The sequence below is a fragment of the Enhydra lutris genome, unplaced genomic scaffold (genome assembly GCF_002288905.1).
Source record: "Enhydra lutris kenyoni isolate GAN:26980312 unplaced genomic scaffold, ASM228890v2 scaffoldscaffold39, whole genome shotgun sequence".
In the NCBI taxonomy this organism is placed as follows: Eukaryota; Metazoa; Chordata; class Mammalia; order Carnivora; family Mustelidae; genus Enhydra; species Enhydra lutris.
The window spans coordinates 11,159,741-11,180,012 of record NW_019154123.1 but is presented as its reverse complement, the minus strand read 5'-3'; the positions used below and the strand labels follow the sequence as shown (position 1 = coordinate 11,180,012).

General features: G+C 39.1%; 1 protein-coding gene across 1 annotated transcript in view; it reads left to right on the top strand.

Annotated features, from left to right (window-relative positions):
- Window positions 1–19,500: 19,500 nt before the first annotated feature.
- The window catches only part of LOC111154963 (dnaJ homolog subfamily B member 11-like), a 32,305-nt gene continuing 31,533 nt past the window's right edge, over window positions 19,501–20,272 (top strand). The window contains exon 1 of the mRNA XM_022514921.1: window positions 19,501–19,817. Within this exon, the coding sequence (XP_022370629.1) occupies window positions 19,501–19,817 (317 nt within the window). The remainder of the gene's footprint in view (window positions 19,818–20,272) is intronic.

Genomic DNA, 20,272 nt, shown 5'->3' with positions numbered 1-20,272 from the left:
AATGGTTGGATGTGGGCTGTGAAAGAAAGAGAAATCAAGCATGATTCCAAGAGTTTTGGCCTGAGCAACTGGAAAAGAGAAATGACTCTCATTAAGGCCAAGTTCATTTCTTTTGGTAGGACTATTTTGTGTGACTATATAGGACTATTTTGATGAAATATCCAATAGGATATTCTGACAGAAGAAGCTAAGCAGGATCCTCTATTGTAAAGTATTTCAAATTGAGTTCACTCATAGTGCATAATATGTTCAACTAATTTATATCTTTTAGATCCATTTGGTATGAGTAGATTGAAATTTAAAATTTCCATTATGCATTAAGTTTGGTTATAGTACCTCTATTAAAGAGAAAGGCTTAATTAACCTTAGAAGTAATAACTTGCCTAAGTGGTGTGTGTGTGTGTGTACGTGTGTGTGTGTGTGTGTGTGTGTGTTTGTGTGTGTAAGGGTGGTGAAATGTACTTATTTTTAGTAGTCCTTCAGTGGAAGCAGGCTGGAACTCCCTGTACAATATTTCAGATTGCTTAAGATGTTGTCATGTTGGTTTTCATTGTTATTGATGCTAAACACCCTAAGAATGTCTCTGGCTCATGCAAAAGGTCCTGAAATGCTTCGATGATTTATGAAACAAAGAGGCTTCCTTGATGTCTGCGAATCAACCATGATGACTTCAACGAATGCAGTAGTAAGCATTTATTACAGCACATGGAACTCAGTTACCTGGCTGCTTTCTGTTCCATTAACACATTGTGAAAAAGTCTTGATGGAGCTTTTAACCATAAAACATCCTAGAGTGTAATCTGTTTTTAGAAGATTAATTTCATCTGAAATAGTGAAGCAAATGATAAACAGTTTAAAGGAGACCAGAGAAATATATCATGTTACAGTTGAGGGCAATAATATTGTTCCACACTTAAGAAAACTTTGCAGGAGAAAAAAAATCTGGTAAGAAAAATGGGTTCAACCATGTTTATTGGATCAAATTGGTTAGGATATTACTGTCAATGTGTATTAAAGGGGATGAAATATATAAGACCATTTCTAGTTAAAAGAAAAAGATGTCAAAAATTTTATTTTATTTTAGAAACATTTTGAAAACTTCTGCCCAATCTTTCAAACTTTTATCAATCTATCTATCCATCTCTATCTCTCTATCTCTCTATCTATCCATCTATCAAGTTTATTTTCAACCTGAGGTTTCTGAATAAAGTGGACTCAACCCCAAATGAGTCCTGGGGCCTAGCCAAGAAGGACACAAATGAGATCTGGTAGAAATTGTACTTGGGGCAGACAAAGATTTTAATTAAGAATAGGGAAAAATAATTTGACTCTAGAGGGGATATGGTTAGACTGTAAGACTTTGCTTTTATGTCTTAAATTCTTTTTTTTTTTTTTAAGATTTTTTTATTTATTTGAGAGAGTGAGAATGCTTGAGCATGAGCAGGGGTAATTAGGTGGGAGGAGGGGGGAAGGGGAGGGCCAGAGGGAGAGGGAGAAGCAGGTTCCTGGCTCACCCAATCCCAGGACCCTGGGATCATGACCTGAGCTGAAGGCCAACACTTAACCAGCTGAGCCACCCAGGGGCCCCTAAATTCTTAATCATAGATGTCAACCCACATTATTACTGGTAATGTCAGTAAGAAGAAATTACCACCTCTGTAACTCACTACAGCTGATCAGGAGAAACTGATCCAGGTTTTGGTGCAGCTGATGACACACTCTGAATGATTAGCAAACACCGAGTACCCAGCTTATGCCCTGTGGAAAGACACCCTTGATGACAAATAACACTCCTTAGCATTTTAGACAGACAGGCACAGGGAAAGGATATGCTACTTACCCAGGGGGTAGTAGCATATGACATTTACCACCCCAAGGAGATGTTGCAGATGGAAAATATTATCCATTCCAGAGGAGTTTTTAGACGTATTTACAGATGATGCACCCATGGAAGTTTGAGTGCTTCTGGAATATTCCAGAATCTTTGGACTTTGATATCATTCACTAATCACCCTTTGATGATGAGCCTCATGTGCCATTCTATAGGCCTTCGTAATATTTTCTTTATTCCAATTCCAGGGAAACCTGATATAGTGAAGTAGTCATGCATTTATTTGTTCTTTTAGTTAGTCAACATTTATTCAGCACCTATTTGTAGGATATTAAGCTAGGCAGGGATAATTCACAGAAAAGAGACATATTTCTTATAAATATTGCTATTACCTGATATATAATAATAGTAATTATTATTATGCTTCCTTAAGCTACGTAAATCCTGGTTGAAATGGGATGGCATTAACAGTAACAACACATACTTCTCTGATTCTCCTCCTACTTATAATTGCAGGGCCTCTACTTCTGGGAAAGGGTCTGGTAGTTATTGCTAGGAGTCCCACAGTGTTGCTGATGGGTACCATATATGTCCCCTGTTGTCTTAGTTTGCTGCCCTCACGTCCTTCTGCTTAGGCCTCCAGTCTCTGGCAGGAGATTTCCCTGCCAGGAGCCCATGACTGAGCTGTCCTCTGTGGCTTCCACTTCTTCTACTGTGTATCATTGCTGCCATGTGGGGGATCTCTTAGTTGGCAACTGTGCATCACACTTTCTGGATGCCTCAGAATACCATAGACTAATCATATTCTTGGAAGAAGTAGATAAAATCTCTCTCTCCCAAATTGGGGTCACATGATGAAGCAGGACTATTTGTGCTAACAGAACTTCTTCCTGTTTTTCTTCATAGCTTTTCCTCCCCAATTCTTCTTCCATTCTTCCTCCTTCTCCTTACTCCACCCCCACCCAATCACCACAAATTAAAAAAAAAAAAAGTTCATTGGGATTGGGGGTGGAGGGAAGTGAGGGTAGGTGGGCAAATCCAAGTGACTCCTCTGAACTTGGAATCGTGCCCTCTTCCAATAACCGCTCTTACTAGACTGGCTTCTCTACCTGACTCCCTTTCCTCATGAAGTAGAATTCTAAGTTCCTGTTGCAAATAGACTTGCAGCTAGCCCGGTTTATCAGGCCTGAAGGCGTGCTGTCACATGATAGGCTGAGACCGATTAATAATCTACACCTGAAGCTCATCACAAAGCATTTTCATAGATAGCAGCTCATTTTTCTCATAGGAGGCCAGAGGGTCTTTTTTTTTTTTTTAATCCATTTTACAAATGAAGTCATTGCGGTTCAGAGAGGCTAACTCATCAGGGTCATACAGTTTAGACTCTCCATGCAGAGAGACACATTCCTTCATGTGGCGTTCAGGTCTCTTTACCCTCTGGCCTTCACTTATCTGTTCATTTCCTCTGTCTCCAACTCTCCATATCTCTGTGTAACTTCTAGGCTCTCACCATCGAGAAAGGACCCTGTGCAATCTTCTGAAGGCTCCGTGCTCCCTTTTACTTTTGGGACCTTACACATGGGTCTTAGATTGGGTTCCCTGGAAACAGATTCTGAGATGGATAACTGTACGGGAAGTGCTCTTGGGAGGTTCAGTCAAAAGAAGTGAGGAGGGAAAGATGGCAAGGAATTGAGGCAGGTGAATTTGTAAGGAAGTGACAAAGGCAGCGTTGGGCTCTGGGACTCACTAGAGATGTGGTTGCAGCTAAGGTCTCAGATAATCCTGTCAAGAACATAACCTTGGGCAAGATAGCTCCTGTGGCTGAGGGCAAGCCCCAGTGAAGAAGGAAGATGCAAACAGTCAGCACCTGATATTACCAGCAGCTGGGGGACGGGGGAGTCAGACCTGAAGAAGGCATGTGAAAATATCCACTACGAATATTTTCCTCCCACTTTAATGTCCTTACCCAACTTACTGCTCAAATAAAATATGGCCACATTTTAGTTTCTTTCATATTTAAATCATTTTTTAGTCTCATACAACTAATTTTTCTTGGGGTTTCTAATTGACATTCTCCTCCCCCCGCCCATGACATAAGAAACATATGTTTGAATCTAATTGCTAAGCTCAACCCAGAAATGAATGGAATGGAATATACTTTCTTCTTAGAAATGTTTTTCTTGGATCCCTCTGACCTCCCAATCTATTTGGGAACAGCTGTTTCCTAGCTCCCTTACCCAGCTCTCCTCCTGGGATATGTTTGCCCTGAACTCCTACACTAACAGCAATATTTCTTAGATTCCGCTTCTTCTTTCTTGTGTTTCTGTTGAGAGCCTCAAGTTACTTTTCACAAAGGATTAGCAGAGATAAACTTCTCTTCCAAAAATGCATGCTTTTGCCATGAAATAGAATTCTAGTTTCAGAATAATTTCTACTTCTGACTTTAAAGAATTACTTTCTTGCCTAGTAGCTAATGCTGCTGATGAGAAATCTGGTGCCTCAGTGACTCTCCTTCCTTTGTAGGAAACCTGTCCTTTTTCTGGCTGTTATTTTTGGATCTTCATATTATCCTCTGTGATTGGAAATTTCATTATCACTGAGCATGAGTCTTTTCAGTTTTTTAAAGGAATTTATTTTTAAGTAATCTCTACACCCAACATGGGGCTCAAACTCACAACCTAGAGATTGAGAGTCACTTGCTCTACAGAATAAGCCAGCCAGGAGTCCCTGAGCTTGAGTTTTAAGGTCATCCTGTTAGGCACTTTGTGGCTGCCTTTAATCTCATGGCTTCTGTCTTTTCTCAACTCGGAAAGTTTGTCTCCACAATTATTTTCTTTTCTTCATCTTCTTTGTTTCTTCTTGTATTTTGTTCATGAGTCTCTTCAATTGATTCCCTGTGTTTTTTCCATTTCTTTAGAATTCTCCTCATGATTCTGGAAAACTTACTTTTCTCCCCCCCCCACCACACCCTTTCGGTCAAATTTGTTATGACAATTGTATTATTAATTGTCAAAATATCTTACTTTGATTGCTCTTTTTAATGACAATCAGTTCTTGTTTACAAATGCAGCTCTTCCCTAGTCCATGGCAAGGGAACTGGGCTTTTACACCTGTGAACCTCTCAGATGTTAGAAGGCACAGAAGTATGTTCTGGTGGCTTGAAAGCAATTCTCAAAAAAAAAAAAAAAAAAAAAAAAGATACTGAGAAATCTGTGGGTATCTGGATGGAGCACTGAGGTTATATACCCTGTGGATACGATTTTGACTGTGGTATGACATTCTTTTATTGAGCTTTGTGAAAATGATTACAATGAGTTGTGTGTTATTTTAAGTTTGTTAAAATCCTATCTTGGAATCTCCTGGGGTTCATCATGAATTATCAGGCATTCTCTGGGCCTCACTTGTTGGCAGGATATGATTACCCCAGATATGGCAGCAAAAAGGTCAAGGTTAATTGGATTTATTCAAAGTGAGGAAATACTAAGGACTGCTATTCCATTTAGACGATGGAGCCAATAGGGAGAAGGACACTTGTGGTGGGCGGTGTGGTTTTTATAAGTCCACAGAATGTGGTCACTTGTCTGAGGTTTTTTGGTAAAAAAATAAGGAGAGGCTGCAATTTACGATACATATTCTTCCTTATCCATGATCTCCATTGCTGAAGTGATTCCAAACAAGTGTTTATTGTAAATAAAGGATAAGAGACTGAGAAATAATTTCTAATGCCAGGAGATAACAGTGCTGATGAATCACTTCCCTCCTAAGAACTGTAGATAATGGAGATTTTGGAATTCGGTTTCGTGTAATATGTTACTGGTATTTTTACATTAGAAAATCTGATATTTATGAGTGTTGCCTAGGTTATAATAATTGAGGTTGAAATTTCCTGAAGACTTTTTGGCAAAATCTTTACTTTTTTTTTTTTTTTTTTTAAGGCATGAGAAAAGAGAATTAGTAACTTCCAGCCCTGGCAAAATGTCCACATTTCTCCCTAACCCTTCCAATAAAAGTATCTTTATTTATTTACTTATTTATTTTGAAACAGCACTATATTGAGAATTTAATGGCCTTGGGAAGAAATCTGCAAACAGGTTTTCAGTTGATAGATGGGCTAGTCTTTGCCTACAAGGGTTATAAAATATTATCATTAATATTATCTGATGGCATTGTTCAGAGATATACTATCCATCTATTGAATAACTTGTTTTTTAAATTAATGTGACTGGATTAGTAATACATTTATATTGGAGTACTAATTCTGATAAACCCCTTTGTATTTCCTTGGTGTCACTCCAGATGAGGTAGAGCAGGGTTTTGGGCACAGTTGGGATGGATGAGGTAAAGTCTATTGACCTACTGATATTCCCTGAGACTTTGTTGGCCACCCTTGGTAATATCTAATATTAGTATAGATTTTAGAGTTTACTGAGAAATATGCTCTGAAAGAATACTTAACTTTGGAATTTTGAGAAAGGGAAGTCGCCATCATATGGACATGGAGATGAAGACATCTGTTAAATTTTAACATTAAGTGTAAAGTCAAATTAACATTACTCTTTAATCTTCTAAACTGTAGAATAAAATAAATTAAGTCCAGTAGCTTTAAGTTGACACCAAAGACAGGTTTCTATCACTCTCCTCTCCTAGGATTCATCACATTAATACACTTACGAAAATAAAACCAAACATCATTGTGCATTTTTTTCTATTTCACCACTATCCCTTTTTCCCCATTAGTCTCTTGGATTTTGAAATATAGAGGAATTGATAACAAATTCCAAATAAAACACACACATACACACCAGTGGGTATGAAGACATTTCCCATGGTTAAGGAGTTCTTGATATTTATCACTCAACCATTTCTCTGGCTACCTTTAAAAGGCTTTCAGGTTAACTATTGCAACCCCAACATTGTAGTCTGGTACCATCCATATTCAGAATCCAGGAAATAGATCAATATTTGAGCCACAGACAGTTGAATCTATAAGCAAACCTTCCAAGGGAGCTTAATACGAGCAAGTGCAATTCTCTAATTAATCACATTACATTTTAGAAACCTATTTTGTTATAAGTACTCACTATATAAAAATTTGGGGGCTTTGTTAATGGTCTTTGATAGGGTAAGTGTACAGATTTATGCCTAACCAAGAAAAGTCCAACTGAACATATTTTGTTTAAATTAATAAAGAACTGTGGAGGGAATTGGGGGTTGAAGGATTAGGTAATGAATAAGAGAAACAGATGCAGATGAAATATGACTTCCTTCATGTGGTGTATTTCAGGGAATCTTTAATTTACCTGAATATGGCCATGAGTTATGCTTAGAGTATTGTATTAGAATTCCTAGTAGAAAGGGATTTAGATATACACGTAAAGTTAAATATGGTTAGACAGTAAAATATTGATTGCTTACCACAAACAATGCAGCAGGTTATCTAACACTTGTTTTCCTTGTGGAACATAATAAGGTAATTAATTTATCTCTAGCTGAGTTTTATTTGCAAAAAAAATTTTTGGGGGTGGAATAGATGTGAATGTATTTTGTGTGTATCTCAAACAGCTCTCTATTTGTGCTGTAATAACCATGTACCGTTTGTGGCAGTGCTTTAATAATCATCACCTTGGAAATGGGGCTACTTCCTTCTTCTTTTAAATAGTAAAACACAAGGCTCAGTAGTAAAACAGCACTCAGGATATAAACGCTAATGACTAATAGGAGAGTTCTGACCCTCTGAATTGCGTTTACTGTTCACCAATGATTATGTCATTAGGAATGAATTAGATAGTCAATGAGGTGAATCTTCAAATCAAAGCTGCCACTTTGAAATTTTCAATAATTTGTTCACTTGTAGGATTAGGCTAGTATTTAACAGCCATTACTGTTCTATTGTTAGGTTTATGTGCCCGTGAAAAGCAGTTTTTATCTAGTATCGTTCTCTCTCTCTCTCTCTCTCTCTTTTTTTTTTTTAGCAACTGTATTTTTTAAAGCTAGAGATCTTTGATTATTTACTCCTGATAAGAACAAGTTTGAGACAAAATAATCTACTATTTACTCTCTGGAAATCACCAGAGAACACAGAGTGGGAAGGTTGAGAAGAGGTCAGAGGACATTCCAGAAACATTGAGGGATGGTGATTCTTATTCTTGCTTCTTACTTTTTTTTTTTTTTTTTGGCCTTTTGTTTTTACTATCTAAATAATGTGAAAAAAACATAATGGCTATCTTTTTTTTGGGGGGGTTCTATTGGGAGAATTCACTTATGACTCTTTATATCTAGTTTTGCATACTCTTTTTCATTGCAAAAACATTAGTTCTTTTGTGGATACTCAACTGCTGGTGCAAATTGGAATCATAGCTATAACAATAGCTTCTACTTCTCATGTGTTTTCTATGTCCAGAGGCCATGCTAGGGACATTATTGGCACGCCCCTCCCCACCATGGAGTTCCTACTGCATACTGTGGGACTGCAGGTGGGAGTACAAGGGAACTGGCTGAGATGCAGACAGTAACATGCCTTTTCATTGGTTGTACACGATAACATTGCTAGTTGCAAACCTCCCTCCCCCACTTGAAATTATTAATTTAGGACAAACTTGCAATATTTCCCAAGAACACAGAGGAAAAAGATAGGGTAAAACTGCTCAGGGGGGAAAGTTAGAGGAAAGAAAGCAGATGAATAATAATTAAAGTAACAAGGAACAACGTAATAAGAAAACTTGCATTAAAACCAAACCAAAGGGATGCCTGGGTGGCTCAGTCAGCTAAGCTGCTGCCTTGGGCTCAGGTCATGATCCCAGGGTCCTGGGCTCAAGTCCTGCATCAGGCTCCTTCCTCAGTAGGAAGCCTGCTTCTCTCTCTGCCTCTGCCTGCCGCTCTGCCTGCTTGTGTTCTCTCTCTCTCTCTCTGACAAATAAATAAATAAATAAATAAAATCTTAAAAAAAAAAAACAACAAAAAAAAACCCAAACCAAAACAATACCAGGCAGCGGGTTGGAAGAGTTTGGTATGATTCAGGCAAAATTCTTAAACTGGGAATTATAAAAATAGCAATTATTGACAAGCAAGTCTGGTGAATTTTCTAAAATCTAAGGATAAAGAAAAAACTTTCTTTGAGATCTCCTTTTTGGCCCTGGGCTCATTTAGAAGAATGTTGTTTAAATTCTGGTTTCTTGAGGTTTTTCCATTGTCTTGAAAAAAGTTCCTGGGGGGGGTGCCTGGGTGGCTCAGTGGGTTAAAGCCTCTGCCTTCAGCTCAGGTCATGATCCCAGGGTCCTGGGATCAAGCCCTGCATCGGGCTCTCTGCTCAGCAGGAAGCCTGCTTCCTCCTCTCTCTCTGCCTGCCTCTCTGCCTACTTGTGATCTCTGTCTCTGTCAAAAATAATAATAATAATAATAAAATCTTTAAAAAAAATGTTTTAAAAAAAAAAGTTCCTGGGAAGGTGGTCCACATGATGCTGGGCACCAAGATTTGAATGGGAATTTCCTAAATGTGTTTGGTGGAGTACTAAAGTAGGATTTCTAAATGATTAACATGAGGACAAAGTCTAAGAGGTTTGGAAAATATCTGGTTGATCAAAGTTAAACAGATTTATTTCCTGCAAATATTAGTTCCTTTAAATAAAGAGGAATTAAGAATTTCCAAGAGGGCAGTAAAGTATGTTTCCCAAACCTTTAGTCATTAAGTCCCCTTCCCTATTTTTTTTTTTCTCGATTGAATCTCTTGGTTTTGACTCCAGGGAATAAATTTTGGAAAATATTTTGAATTATGATTGCTGAAGAAATTTTTGATGAAGTTCTCCAGAAAGTGTCATGGTACCCGTGTTTCAGAGTGATGGGTGGTTGATGGTTTCTTTCTCTAGACTGAAAGTAGATTTACACCAAAGAGAGCTTAAAAATACGTTTCCCTTAAACATAGAACTACCTTATGACCCAGCAATTGCATTACTTGGTATTTACCCCAAAGATACAATTGTAGTGATCCGAAGGGGCACGAGCACCCCAATGTTTATAGCAGCAATTTCCACAATAGCCAAACTCTGGAAAGAGCCCAGATATCCATAGACAGATGAATGGATAAAGATGTTAGATATACAAATATATATCCAATGGAATACTACTCAGCTATAAAAAAAATGAAATCTTGCTATTTGCAATGACGTGGATGGAACTAGAGGATATTTTATGCTGAGCAAAATAAGTCAGTCAGAGAAAGACAATTATCATATGATCTCTACTGTTATTTGGAATTTAAGAAACAAAATAGAGGATCATAGGGGAAGAGAGGGAAAAATAAAATGAGACAAAACCAGAGAGAGGGAGAGAAATCAAAAAAGAGACTCTTAATGATAGGAACAAACTAAGTGTTGCTAGAGGGGAAAGTGGTGGAGAGATAGGGTAAACTGGGTGATGGGCATTAAGGAGGGCATATGATATAACGAGCCCTGGGTATTATATAAGACTGATGAATCATAGACCTGTACCTCTGAAACCAATAATACATTGTGTGTTAATTAACTGAATTAAAATTAAAAAAATAAAAGACAGAAATCATAAAAACAAAAACAAAAAAACCCCCACCTCTCCTATGCCCCATGGCTGACAAGACTGCTGGTTTCACCTGCTCAAGGGAAACACAGCCCTTAGGTGAGTTGGGGGTTGGGGGGAGAGAGGAAGGGAGGGAGGAAGAGAGAAAGAGAGCAAGGGGGTGAATCTGAGACTGGTATCTGGTTCATTGTGTGTGTTAAGTCATCTGTAGTTCTCTCTACAGAAACAAAACTCAAGTTATTCTGAACACATTCTTTTGTGGGCATCACAAATGCAATTTCAAGCATTTCTTGTCTTCTCTCAGATAATACATAGAAATACAGATTAAGTGGGTTTCTACAATGTGAATGTGAATCAGGATTCTAGTGGTTAGCCTCCAAGGACCTGGTCATTTTAGTGGAATTTTGGCTTATCAAGACTTATCTCTGTTCCATGGCTCTATGTATTACGAAAGGGCTGTGATATGCTACAGATGATGGAATGAGGCTCAGAGAGTTAGGGATTCACTAAGGTCATACACACAGTGAATGGTGGAGCAGCTGCTAGAACTTTTTCTAATGGGCAGGCTTGTTCTCGTTCTAATGGGGCCATGAAATATTTCCCAAAACATCTCACGGTGATGAGTTAGTAGGAATATGAGTAATATAATGTTACCATGTAATAGTCACTCATAAAACAGAGCATATCATGTGAGATTTCATTCCCTCAGTAAGAATACCATTCTCTGCCCAGATTGAAACTTTTATTCAGTCCATAATCTTTGCAAATGAAAAACTGAATTATTTTAACAGGGTATTTGAGATTGGTTCTATATTGTTTTCAGAGTACATGCTCAAATAACTTATTTCCTGAATATGCCTCTTGAGAAGATAACTAGTCACATCAAAAGTCTGATATTTAAATTAACTGCCTTTGAAATATATATATATATTTTTTTACCACAGTAAGATACAACCAATTAATGTTCTTTAGAGCAAAGGACATTCAATTAAGTTCATATTTCAAAAGTTAACCTCTTTGGGACAGAGTTCACATTTAAAAAAGTGTTCTTGATTCTAGCTGCCATACTTTATTCATTGCTAATCAAGCCCAATTTGGGGGAAAAAAAAAATACATGGTTTAGAATGGGATTGTGTGAGAACTGGCTGAATTTGAATTTTACTTGATTGAAACAGTTGATCTACTTATGTTGTTAAATAGCATTCAAAGTTGAACCAAGTAGAACTCAAATGCACAGAAACCACACTATAATTTTTGTCCTTTTAGAATTCATTGATTTTTGAAGTTATTGGAGCATTTGTTTGTTTTTTAAGGATGTCTGCCATCTGACACAGCCTTTGCTGGGTATTTAGAAACATGCTTACTTGGTCTTTGTTTTGTGTTAGGAAGTGGATTCTTTCCTCTTAGCCTGGCTTATCTGCATCTGCAGTAATTAGTTGGGTGGTGAATTAAGTAAGTTACACCTGAGTTAGTTGAGAGCTTTAATCTGCCTGCATGAGTAGGAAAATTCTAAGCTTCCACTGAACTGAAAACCCAACTCACTGGCAGGATAGAGGGTGACAATGGTCACAGCTAATGAGGTTCTGTTAGAAGGTATTGAATAATCATTTAAAAAATCCATTCATTGGCTGATCTGGCTGTGAGGACAGGACACTGTCACACATATGGCCTAGCTGCCTGGGCCTCTGTAGGCTGTGGTTGGTATAACCTTTCAGGAGAGTCCACTCCCCAAGTCATCAACAAACACATTTTAACAAGAGGAGCAAATGTATGATGGACTTGTGTTTCTTAATCAAATGGAAATTCTGCATTTGGCTAACAGTATCCTGTATTGAGGGAAAAAAAAATGGCTGTTACATCTTCTGTTTGTTTCTAAGAGCCAGCAACAAGCTCTTGGCATCAATATTCATAGTGGGTTTTCAAACACTCGGCAAAAAACATCAATAGCATCTGCTCACACCCCATCACCCTACCCCACACTCATTTGGTGGATAGCTCAAGCAAGCTGGATGTTAGATTCTGCACCTTTCTGTGTTGAAACTCAGGATTTACACTGTGGACTAACTCCAGCATAGTTAGAAAGTTGCTTCAAAACAATTGCATTTTGGCTTCAGCCTCACTCCTGAGGCCCAGTCCACCTGACCAACTAGCAGAGCCAAAGACTGTGGAATCTAGTCCCAGCCTCTCTCTGACTTACTGAAGGACCATGAGAATCACTGCATAGAGTCAAAAGGCCAAGAATTAAATCATGGGTGTATTGGCTAGCTTTGAGATTTTGGTCATGTACTTAAATTTTAGCCTGAATTTCCTTCATCTATATTATGGGGATCAAATTATAATCCTTATGTGTTCCATTAGGTAACCAGTTCCAGTTAAAAAGAGCTTTAATTTTTATTTCTAATATTAAATTTAAATACATGTATACTGTCTACTTTCTAGTCATAGGTATGTCCTCTGGAGAATGTCTATCATCATTCACCATAGCAGGTATTTGAGATCAGCTATCTTGCAATTCCTAAGCCATTGTATTGCCACTGTAAGCACCCCTCCTTGCTGCAGTCATGGCACATTTTTCCAAACCTTCATCCTTCTGCTCATACCCCTTTAGGAGGCTACTATTTTTCTCAGTGTACCTGTTAAGATGTGGCACCCAAAGCTTGAACACAGAACTCAAATTTGGAGCCTGATATGTACTTGATATATTCTTATTCTGCAGAGCTCAGAATGAAGTCTTAAGATCTTTAGCAGCTGGATCCACTGACCTCAATGAGATTCTAGCCTGTCAAACCCATAGGTCTTTTCCTATCAACTTCACATGCATCCGCATCTACTTCCTATACCTAATAATAGTAAGTGATGGTTAACTTTTATCAAGTGTTGTCAATGTACAAGGCACTATATGATTTGCATATATTAATTGTTTAATTCTCACAACAAACTTATAGGCAAATTCTGTTACTTTTCCAGCTTTACAGATGAGGAAGCTAGGACTTAAGGGCAAAAGAAATGCAATAGATTTTTATGTGTTAACCTTGTATAGTTCAATCCTGCCAACTTCATTAATTCTAGGAGATTTTCTTTCCTTCTTCCTTTCTCCCTCCTTCCTTCCCTCCCTCTCTTCCCCTCTTTCTCTTTCTTAATAAGTCCCTTGGAATTTTCTGTGTACACATCATGTTGTCCATAAATGGGATAATTTTATCTCCCCTTTTCCAATCTGTACATATTTTCTTTCTTTTTCTTGCCTTATTGCACTGGCTAGGGCTTCTAGGACACTATTGATGGGCATGGTCAGAGTTGACATCCTAGTCTTGTTTCTGATTATAGGTGAAAAACATGCAGTCTTACCCTATTAGGTTTGATGATAGTTGTAGATGTCCTTTATAATTTTGAGAAACTTTCCTTCTATTACTAGTTTGTTGAGAGATTTTAAGATGTCAAGAATGTGTCTTATATTTTGTGAAATATTTTTTTCTGCATCTATTTATATACTATAAGTTTCTTTTTTTTTAGGCTGTATATATAGTGAATTACATTGATTTTTAAATACTAAACAGCCTTACTTTCCCAGGATAAACCCCTTCATAGTATTGTAGTATTCTTATTATAAATTGTTAGCTTTGCTAATATTTTGTCAAGGAATTTTTCCCTATTTTCATGAGGAGTACTTGGGTGTAGTTTTTTTTGTTGATATGTCTTTGCCTGGTTTTGGTATAAGACTGATACTGGACTTGTAAAATTAGTTGGGACATGTCTTCTTTATTTGTATTTTCTGGAAGATAACATGTAGGATTGGTGTCATTTTTCCTTTAAGTTCTTGGTAGAAAACCAGTGAAACCATTTACGCCTGGTAATTTTTTTTTCAGAGGTTTTAAACTCAAATTTAATTCTTAAAATATTTTCAGGACTTTTTGGGTTATCTATTTTATTTTGGATGATTTTTGGTAGTTTGTGGTTTTCAAAGAATAAGTTAATTTCATCTGAGTTGGTTTTATCCATTTTCTCTATAGTTTTTCTGCTTTCAATTTTTTTGATTTCTGCTCTTATCTTTATTATTTCATTTTTCTGCTTAAATCAGGCCTATTGTGCTCTTCCTTTTCTAGTTTCTTGAGGTGGAGCCTTGAGAATTCTTTAACACAATAATTTAATATTATGAATTTTGCTCTGAAAATTTTGTTCTGTTTAAAATATTTTCTGGGGCGCCTGGGTGGCTCAGTCAGTTAAGCAGCTGCCATGGGCTGGCTCAGTCATGTCCCATGGTCCTGGGATGGAGCCCCACGTAGGTCTCCCTGCTCAGCGGAGAGTCTGCTTCTCCCTCTCCCTCTGCCCTTCCCCCTGCTGTGCCCTCTCTCTCTGTGTCAAATAAAAAATAAAATCTTTAAAAAAATAAAGGAAAATATTTTCCAATTTCCCTTGGAAATTTTTTTCTTTTATCCATGGATTAGAAGTGTGCTGTTTAATTTCTAAGTATGTTAAAATTTTCCCGTTATTCCTCTGTTATTGATTTATAGATTAGTTATGTTATGGTCAGAGAAAATATTTTGCATGATTTAATTCTTTTAAGTTAGTTAAAGTCTGATTTGTAACCTATTAAAAAATTTTTTTTAAATATTTTAAATATTTTAAATATTTTTCCTTTTTTTAAAAATATTTTTATTTATTTATTTGACAGAGAGAGACACAGAGAGAGGGAACACAAGCAGGGGGAGTGGGAGAGGGAGAAGCAGGCTCCCCGCCGAGCAGGGAGCCGGATAGGGGGCTTAATCCCAGGACCCTGGGACTATGACTTGAGCCAAAGGCAGACACTTAATGACTGAGCCACCCAGGTGCCCCAAGAGTTTTTTTCGTTTTAAAAATTCAGGCACTGGGGTGCCTGGGTGGCTGAATGGGTTAAGTGCCTTCCTTTGGCTCAGGTCATGATCCCAGGGTCCTGGGATGGAGCCCTGAGTTGGACTCCCTGCTCAGCTGGGAGTCTGCTTCTCCCTCTCCCTCCGTTCCCCCACCCCCATGTTCTCTCTCTCTCTTTCAATAAATAAATAAAATCTTCAAAAACAAATCAGACATTAATGTTGAGTTTTATTAGATAGCTTATTGGTATTTATCAAGATCATCTTTTCTTTTTAACTTATAATGCAATGAATCACATTAATAAATTTTCTGGAAATATTGAAGTAATTTTAAGTTGATCAGGGTGTATGTGTGTGCATGCATATTTAAAATAATGATCTGGATTACATACATTTTATTTTACTAAGGTTTTTTTTTTTTTTACTTGTATATAAGTAAGATTGGCCTATAATCTTTTGTGCTCATTTTATCATGTTTTGGGGTCAGGGAGAGCCTATCCTGTTGGGAAGTTTTCACAATTTTTCAGTGATCTAGAATTATACTATCCACTATGGTAGCCATTAGCCACATGTGACTACTTAAATTTACATTTAAATTAATTAAGACAAAAAATTCAGTCCCTAATCCCCACAAAATTACCAGCAGTTTCTCAAGAGGGAGTTTAGAAGCTGTCTCTAAAACCAGAATGCCTCTCACACTTTGAAACTGGTCTTTACAGTGTTGCTTCACTTACTTTTCTTTAAATCTTTTTGTCCCTGGTTGTCATCGTGGTGGGGAGGAGGTGCTGTGGGGCAGGAGATGGGGTGAGGCCCAGGGAAGGGCACTAAACGAAGGTGACATCCTTGAACTTCCATTTGGGTCTCACTGTCTAACCACTGATGTTTGGGTTGCTTATTGATAGCTGGCTCTTGCTTTCACACCATGTTCTTTTAATGTGTTTTCAAAAGAAGGCGTCACTGTTGGAGGATATGCTCGGGTGAGTCGTTGTTCTCCCTGTTTCTCACTATCCTCTTGCCCTTTTCTCTCAGTAGAGTAAAAATCTTTTATCTTGCGTTGCAAGAAGTCCAAACGTTTTTGTAGCCAGTTTTCAAGATTTTCTAAAACTACACACCGAGCGCACTCAGTCTAGTTATTTTTTAAAAAGATTTTTTATTTATTCATTGAGAGAGAAAGCATGCAAACAAGTGAAAGCATGAGCAGGGGCTAGGGTGGAGGTCGGAGGATGGAGGGCCGAGGGTCAGAGGGAGAGAGAGAGAAGCAGACTCCCTGCTGAGCAGGGAAGCCAGACATGGGGCTGGATCCCAGGACCCCAGGATCATGACCTGAGCCAAAGGCAGGCACTTAATGGACTGAGTCGCCCAGGCATCCCGTAGTTAATCTTTTTTTGTCTACCACTCCGAATCACCCTGTCCTCTGTTCAGACAGTCACCTAAGGGGTCCTTAAGTGGGTCACTCTCATGGCTGCTGCTCTGCCTTCTGGGTTGATTTACACAAGGTCTCTCCCATTTTCTAGTTTCTTCAAGGTCCAGCTGAAGTTGTACTTCCTCTCAGGAACCACTCCCTCGTGCTCTGACGCAGTGGTTCTCAGAATCATCTGGAGGGCTTGTGGAAACACAGGTGACTAGGCTCCTCCGTCAGAACTTCTAATTCAGGAGAACTGGGGTCTCACGAAAAAATGGAACACCATGAGTGAAGGAAACTCAGAATGTTGCTATGTTCTTCCAGGAGGAGGGTGACCCTCTCTGTCTTTGTCATTGGCTGAGTCTTCTCCTTTGCAGGCTCCCAGCTGGTGACTGCCCCTTCTTGTGGTCTGTTGAACATCCACTGGGGTGTGGTTAGCCAGCAACTGCCATATCTGCCTGCCTGCAGCTGTGGCTCATTGCAAATTAACCCTTGGCCACTGGATGCCACTCTTCTGTCAGAGTTTTGGGTCCACCTCTAGCTACTAAACTCTTACCAGTGAATTATTATTTCTGGTTTTGCCCAAGGGTTACAGTGTGAAGTTTGATGAAATTGTTTAACTGATCATAACATCCATCTCTCCAGTGAGCTGATGCCTGGCATAGGCAAACCACAGAGAGTTTCAGTTCCAGTTGTTGCTTGTATCCTGGTTTGATCTGAGTCATCAAAAGTCTCCTCCATTCCCCAGGCTTTCCCCCCCGCTGTGATGGACTTGCTGAGGCCAGAGCTTGGCATTTTCATGCCTGTGCTGTTCCTCGTCTCAGCCAGGAGACAGTAGCACATGATTACATTCTTTCAGTAGTCATTATTTGCTGTACCTCTTCTCTGCCTCCCTGGGAAGAGTGACATGGCCCTTCCACCATACTTTCCCAGCATTTTCAATGTCTTTCTATTGGAGAATTATAGGGTATTGTATTTATTCGCTTTTGTTGGGAGGCTGGCAGGATGGAGGAAAGTGTGTAGGTTTGCAAATCAGACTCCTACTGGTGGATTACCTGAATGGCCCTAATTCTTCACCCTTTTGCCATATGACTTGGTAGGTCCAGAAACTAAAAGCTAGAGTGTATTACTCTGACTTATCTGGGTTTGTCCATGTAGCTTTCTATGGCCAGTGGACTTTAGCACAGATGATGCTACCAAGTTTGAAAAGTGCTTGCACAGCTGGATTTGCCCTTCTGGGTGTCTGCCATGCTCATGAGAACAATATGTCCAAGATAGCCTGATGTTCCCAGAAAGATGGTAGGCATTGGGAGCAGATTCACCCTGAATCAAGCCTAGCCTGGATCAAATGGCTCTTTGCTGGTCTGCAGATTGCTAAGAATAAATGGATGTAAGTTTAATTTACTGATATTTGGTATTGTTTTTTGGCAGCATTTTTGTGGCAAAACATAGGTAGACTGGGGTTCAAATCTGATCTCTACAACTCACAAGCTGTGGTTTTGAGATATACCCAGGCTTTCTGAGATATACCAGGCTTTCACATTTAAATGGGGTCAGTAGTAGTTGATCTTTAGGATTATTGTTAAGTAAATAAAATGTCGTTAAGCATCTGCCTTCAGCTCAGGTCATGATCTCATCATCCTGGGATCGAGCCCCACATCGGGCTCCCCGCTCAGTGGGAAGCCTGCTTCTCCCTCTCCCACTCCCCCTGCTTGTATTTCCTCTCTAACAGACTCTCTCTCTCTGTCAAATAAATAAATAAAATCTGAAAAAAAAAAAAAAAGGTAGGTAAAATGCCAAGCATGGAGCCCTAAACTCACCTCTATAGCTACTGGTCCATAGTACATACCTAATAAATGTGTGTTGGGTGCACAAATGGAGACTTAAAGAGTGATAACAGCGAGAAATGTCACATTGTGGGATTACAATATTGCAAGCATAGAATGAACCTATAGAAGTTTTCTAGGGATGTCAACCTCCCTAAATTCCTGGGGAACAAGAAGCTTCCATTATGCCTGGAGTGTAGTATGAGAAAGTACTTCTATGTAGCCTTCAGGCCTCTTTTGTCTCTGTGATCTGCTGATCCTAGGATCCCTGTTTCCTGAGCATGTATTTCTTCCCACATGTCCTGTGACTGTCTGATCCTGCTTGTTGGCATCCTGTTTACAGCGTGACTCCTCCAGTCTCACACAGCCTGGTGGCTATTGAGTACGTACCGTGTGTCAGACATTGTCAGTAGCACGTATTGTTATTCTCTCACTCCATCCTCACAACCCCACCAGAAGAATTCCCTTGGTATTGAGGAGGAAGTGGAGGCTTAGAGACACCAAGTAGATCACACAGCCAGGAAAGAGGAGAGGTGACATCTGACCCCTAAACTCTTGCTTTTACTTTTATTTCATGCTACACTATAGATGAGTAGCTTTTTTTTTTTTTTAAATAAATGTTTACCAGAAACTCCAGAGTTACCCTATAGGAATTATCAAGTTGAATGGAGATACCTGCGAGAGCACGGGGGATGTGACATTACACAAAACCCCTAACTACAAGTTTGCTGGGGGTCCTGTTTGCAACTCAGATGCATGTGACTTTTCTTTTTTGTGCGTGTGTGTCTGAAAGTGGTTTGTGAATCCCCCACTAGTTGTTAAGTGTCAATGTCATTTGCCACGGAACCTCAGGAAAGGTGCTGGGTAGGGCTTATTTGTCCTCAGAGCTTATTGTGATGGGCAGTTGTGACTCCAGCCCTACTCTCATCTCAGGAGGACCACGGATCTTTCCTAATTAATGTGTATAGCTCGCCCTGGTCCCCTGAGATGGAAGCATAGAGAAGGACTTGCCAAATAATCGCCCTGTGATTTTCATCCCACTGATTGAAAATGGACTCTCAAGATCATCTAAACTCTGTCCTTGGGTTTAGGGCTGGCTTGCCCAAATGTGTGGCTGACCCTCATGTGTTGCAGGTTAACTTGGACACGGGATACAACTGCAGGTTTGATGACTTCTTCAAAGTTGTCACAGTTGGCTGCTGCCTAGGATTTGGTCTTATTCTCTTCCTCTCACATGGAGAGATCCAGGATGCAAAGTTAGACTGTCTTCTTCCTACCTATTGTTTATTGACTTATGTTTACCACATTGAACTGATTGGGAGCACCATTGATGAACCTGATGTCATTGAATCCCTGCTGCCCAGAAGGTGGGACTTTTTCTGAACAAATCAAGCAGAGTAGAAACTATACTATTGATTACCTCAACTAAGCCCCCCTAAATTTTTGTTAACAGAACTCCAATTTTGCACATACAATTGCTTTTCAGGTGATGCTATCCCTACCTTGGGGGGAAAATCCTGATTTGTCTAAGTCATGTGTGGTCTTCTCATTGCCCTAGACAGTCAATGGTGTGGGGTGGGCATATGACCCAGTTTTGGCTACTGAGATCTGAGGGGAAGTCTGTTGGTGCAGAGACATCGGGAAAATGTTTCCTCACTCTGGAATAGGAAACATCAGGAAGAAATGGTGTTTTCCTGCTGCTTGTTGTCCTGTCAGCAGGTGAAACCTGAACTATGGCAACTTTCTTGTGACCAACTTTCTTGTGGACAGTCATTGAGGAAAAGAAGCTAAAGACAATAGAGCAGAAAAAAGTTGGTCCTTA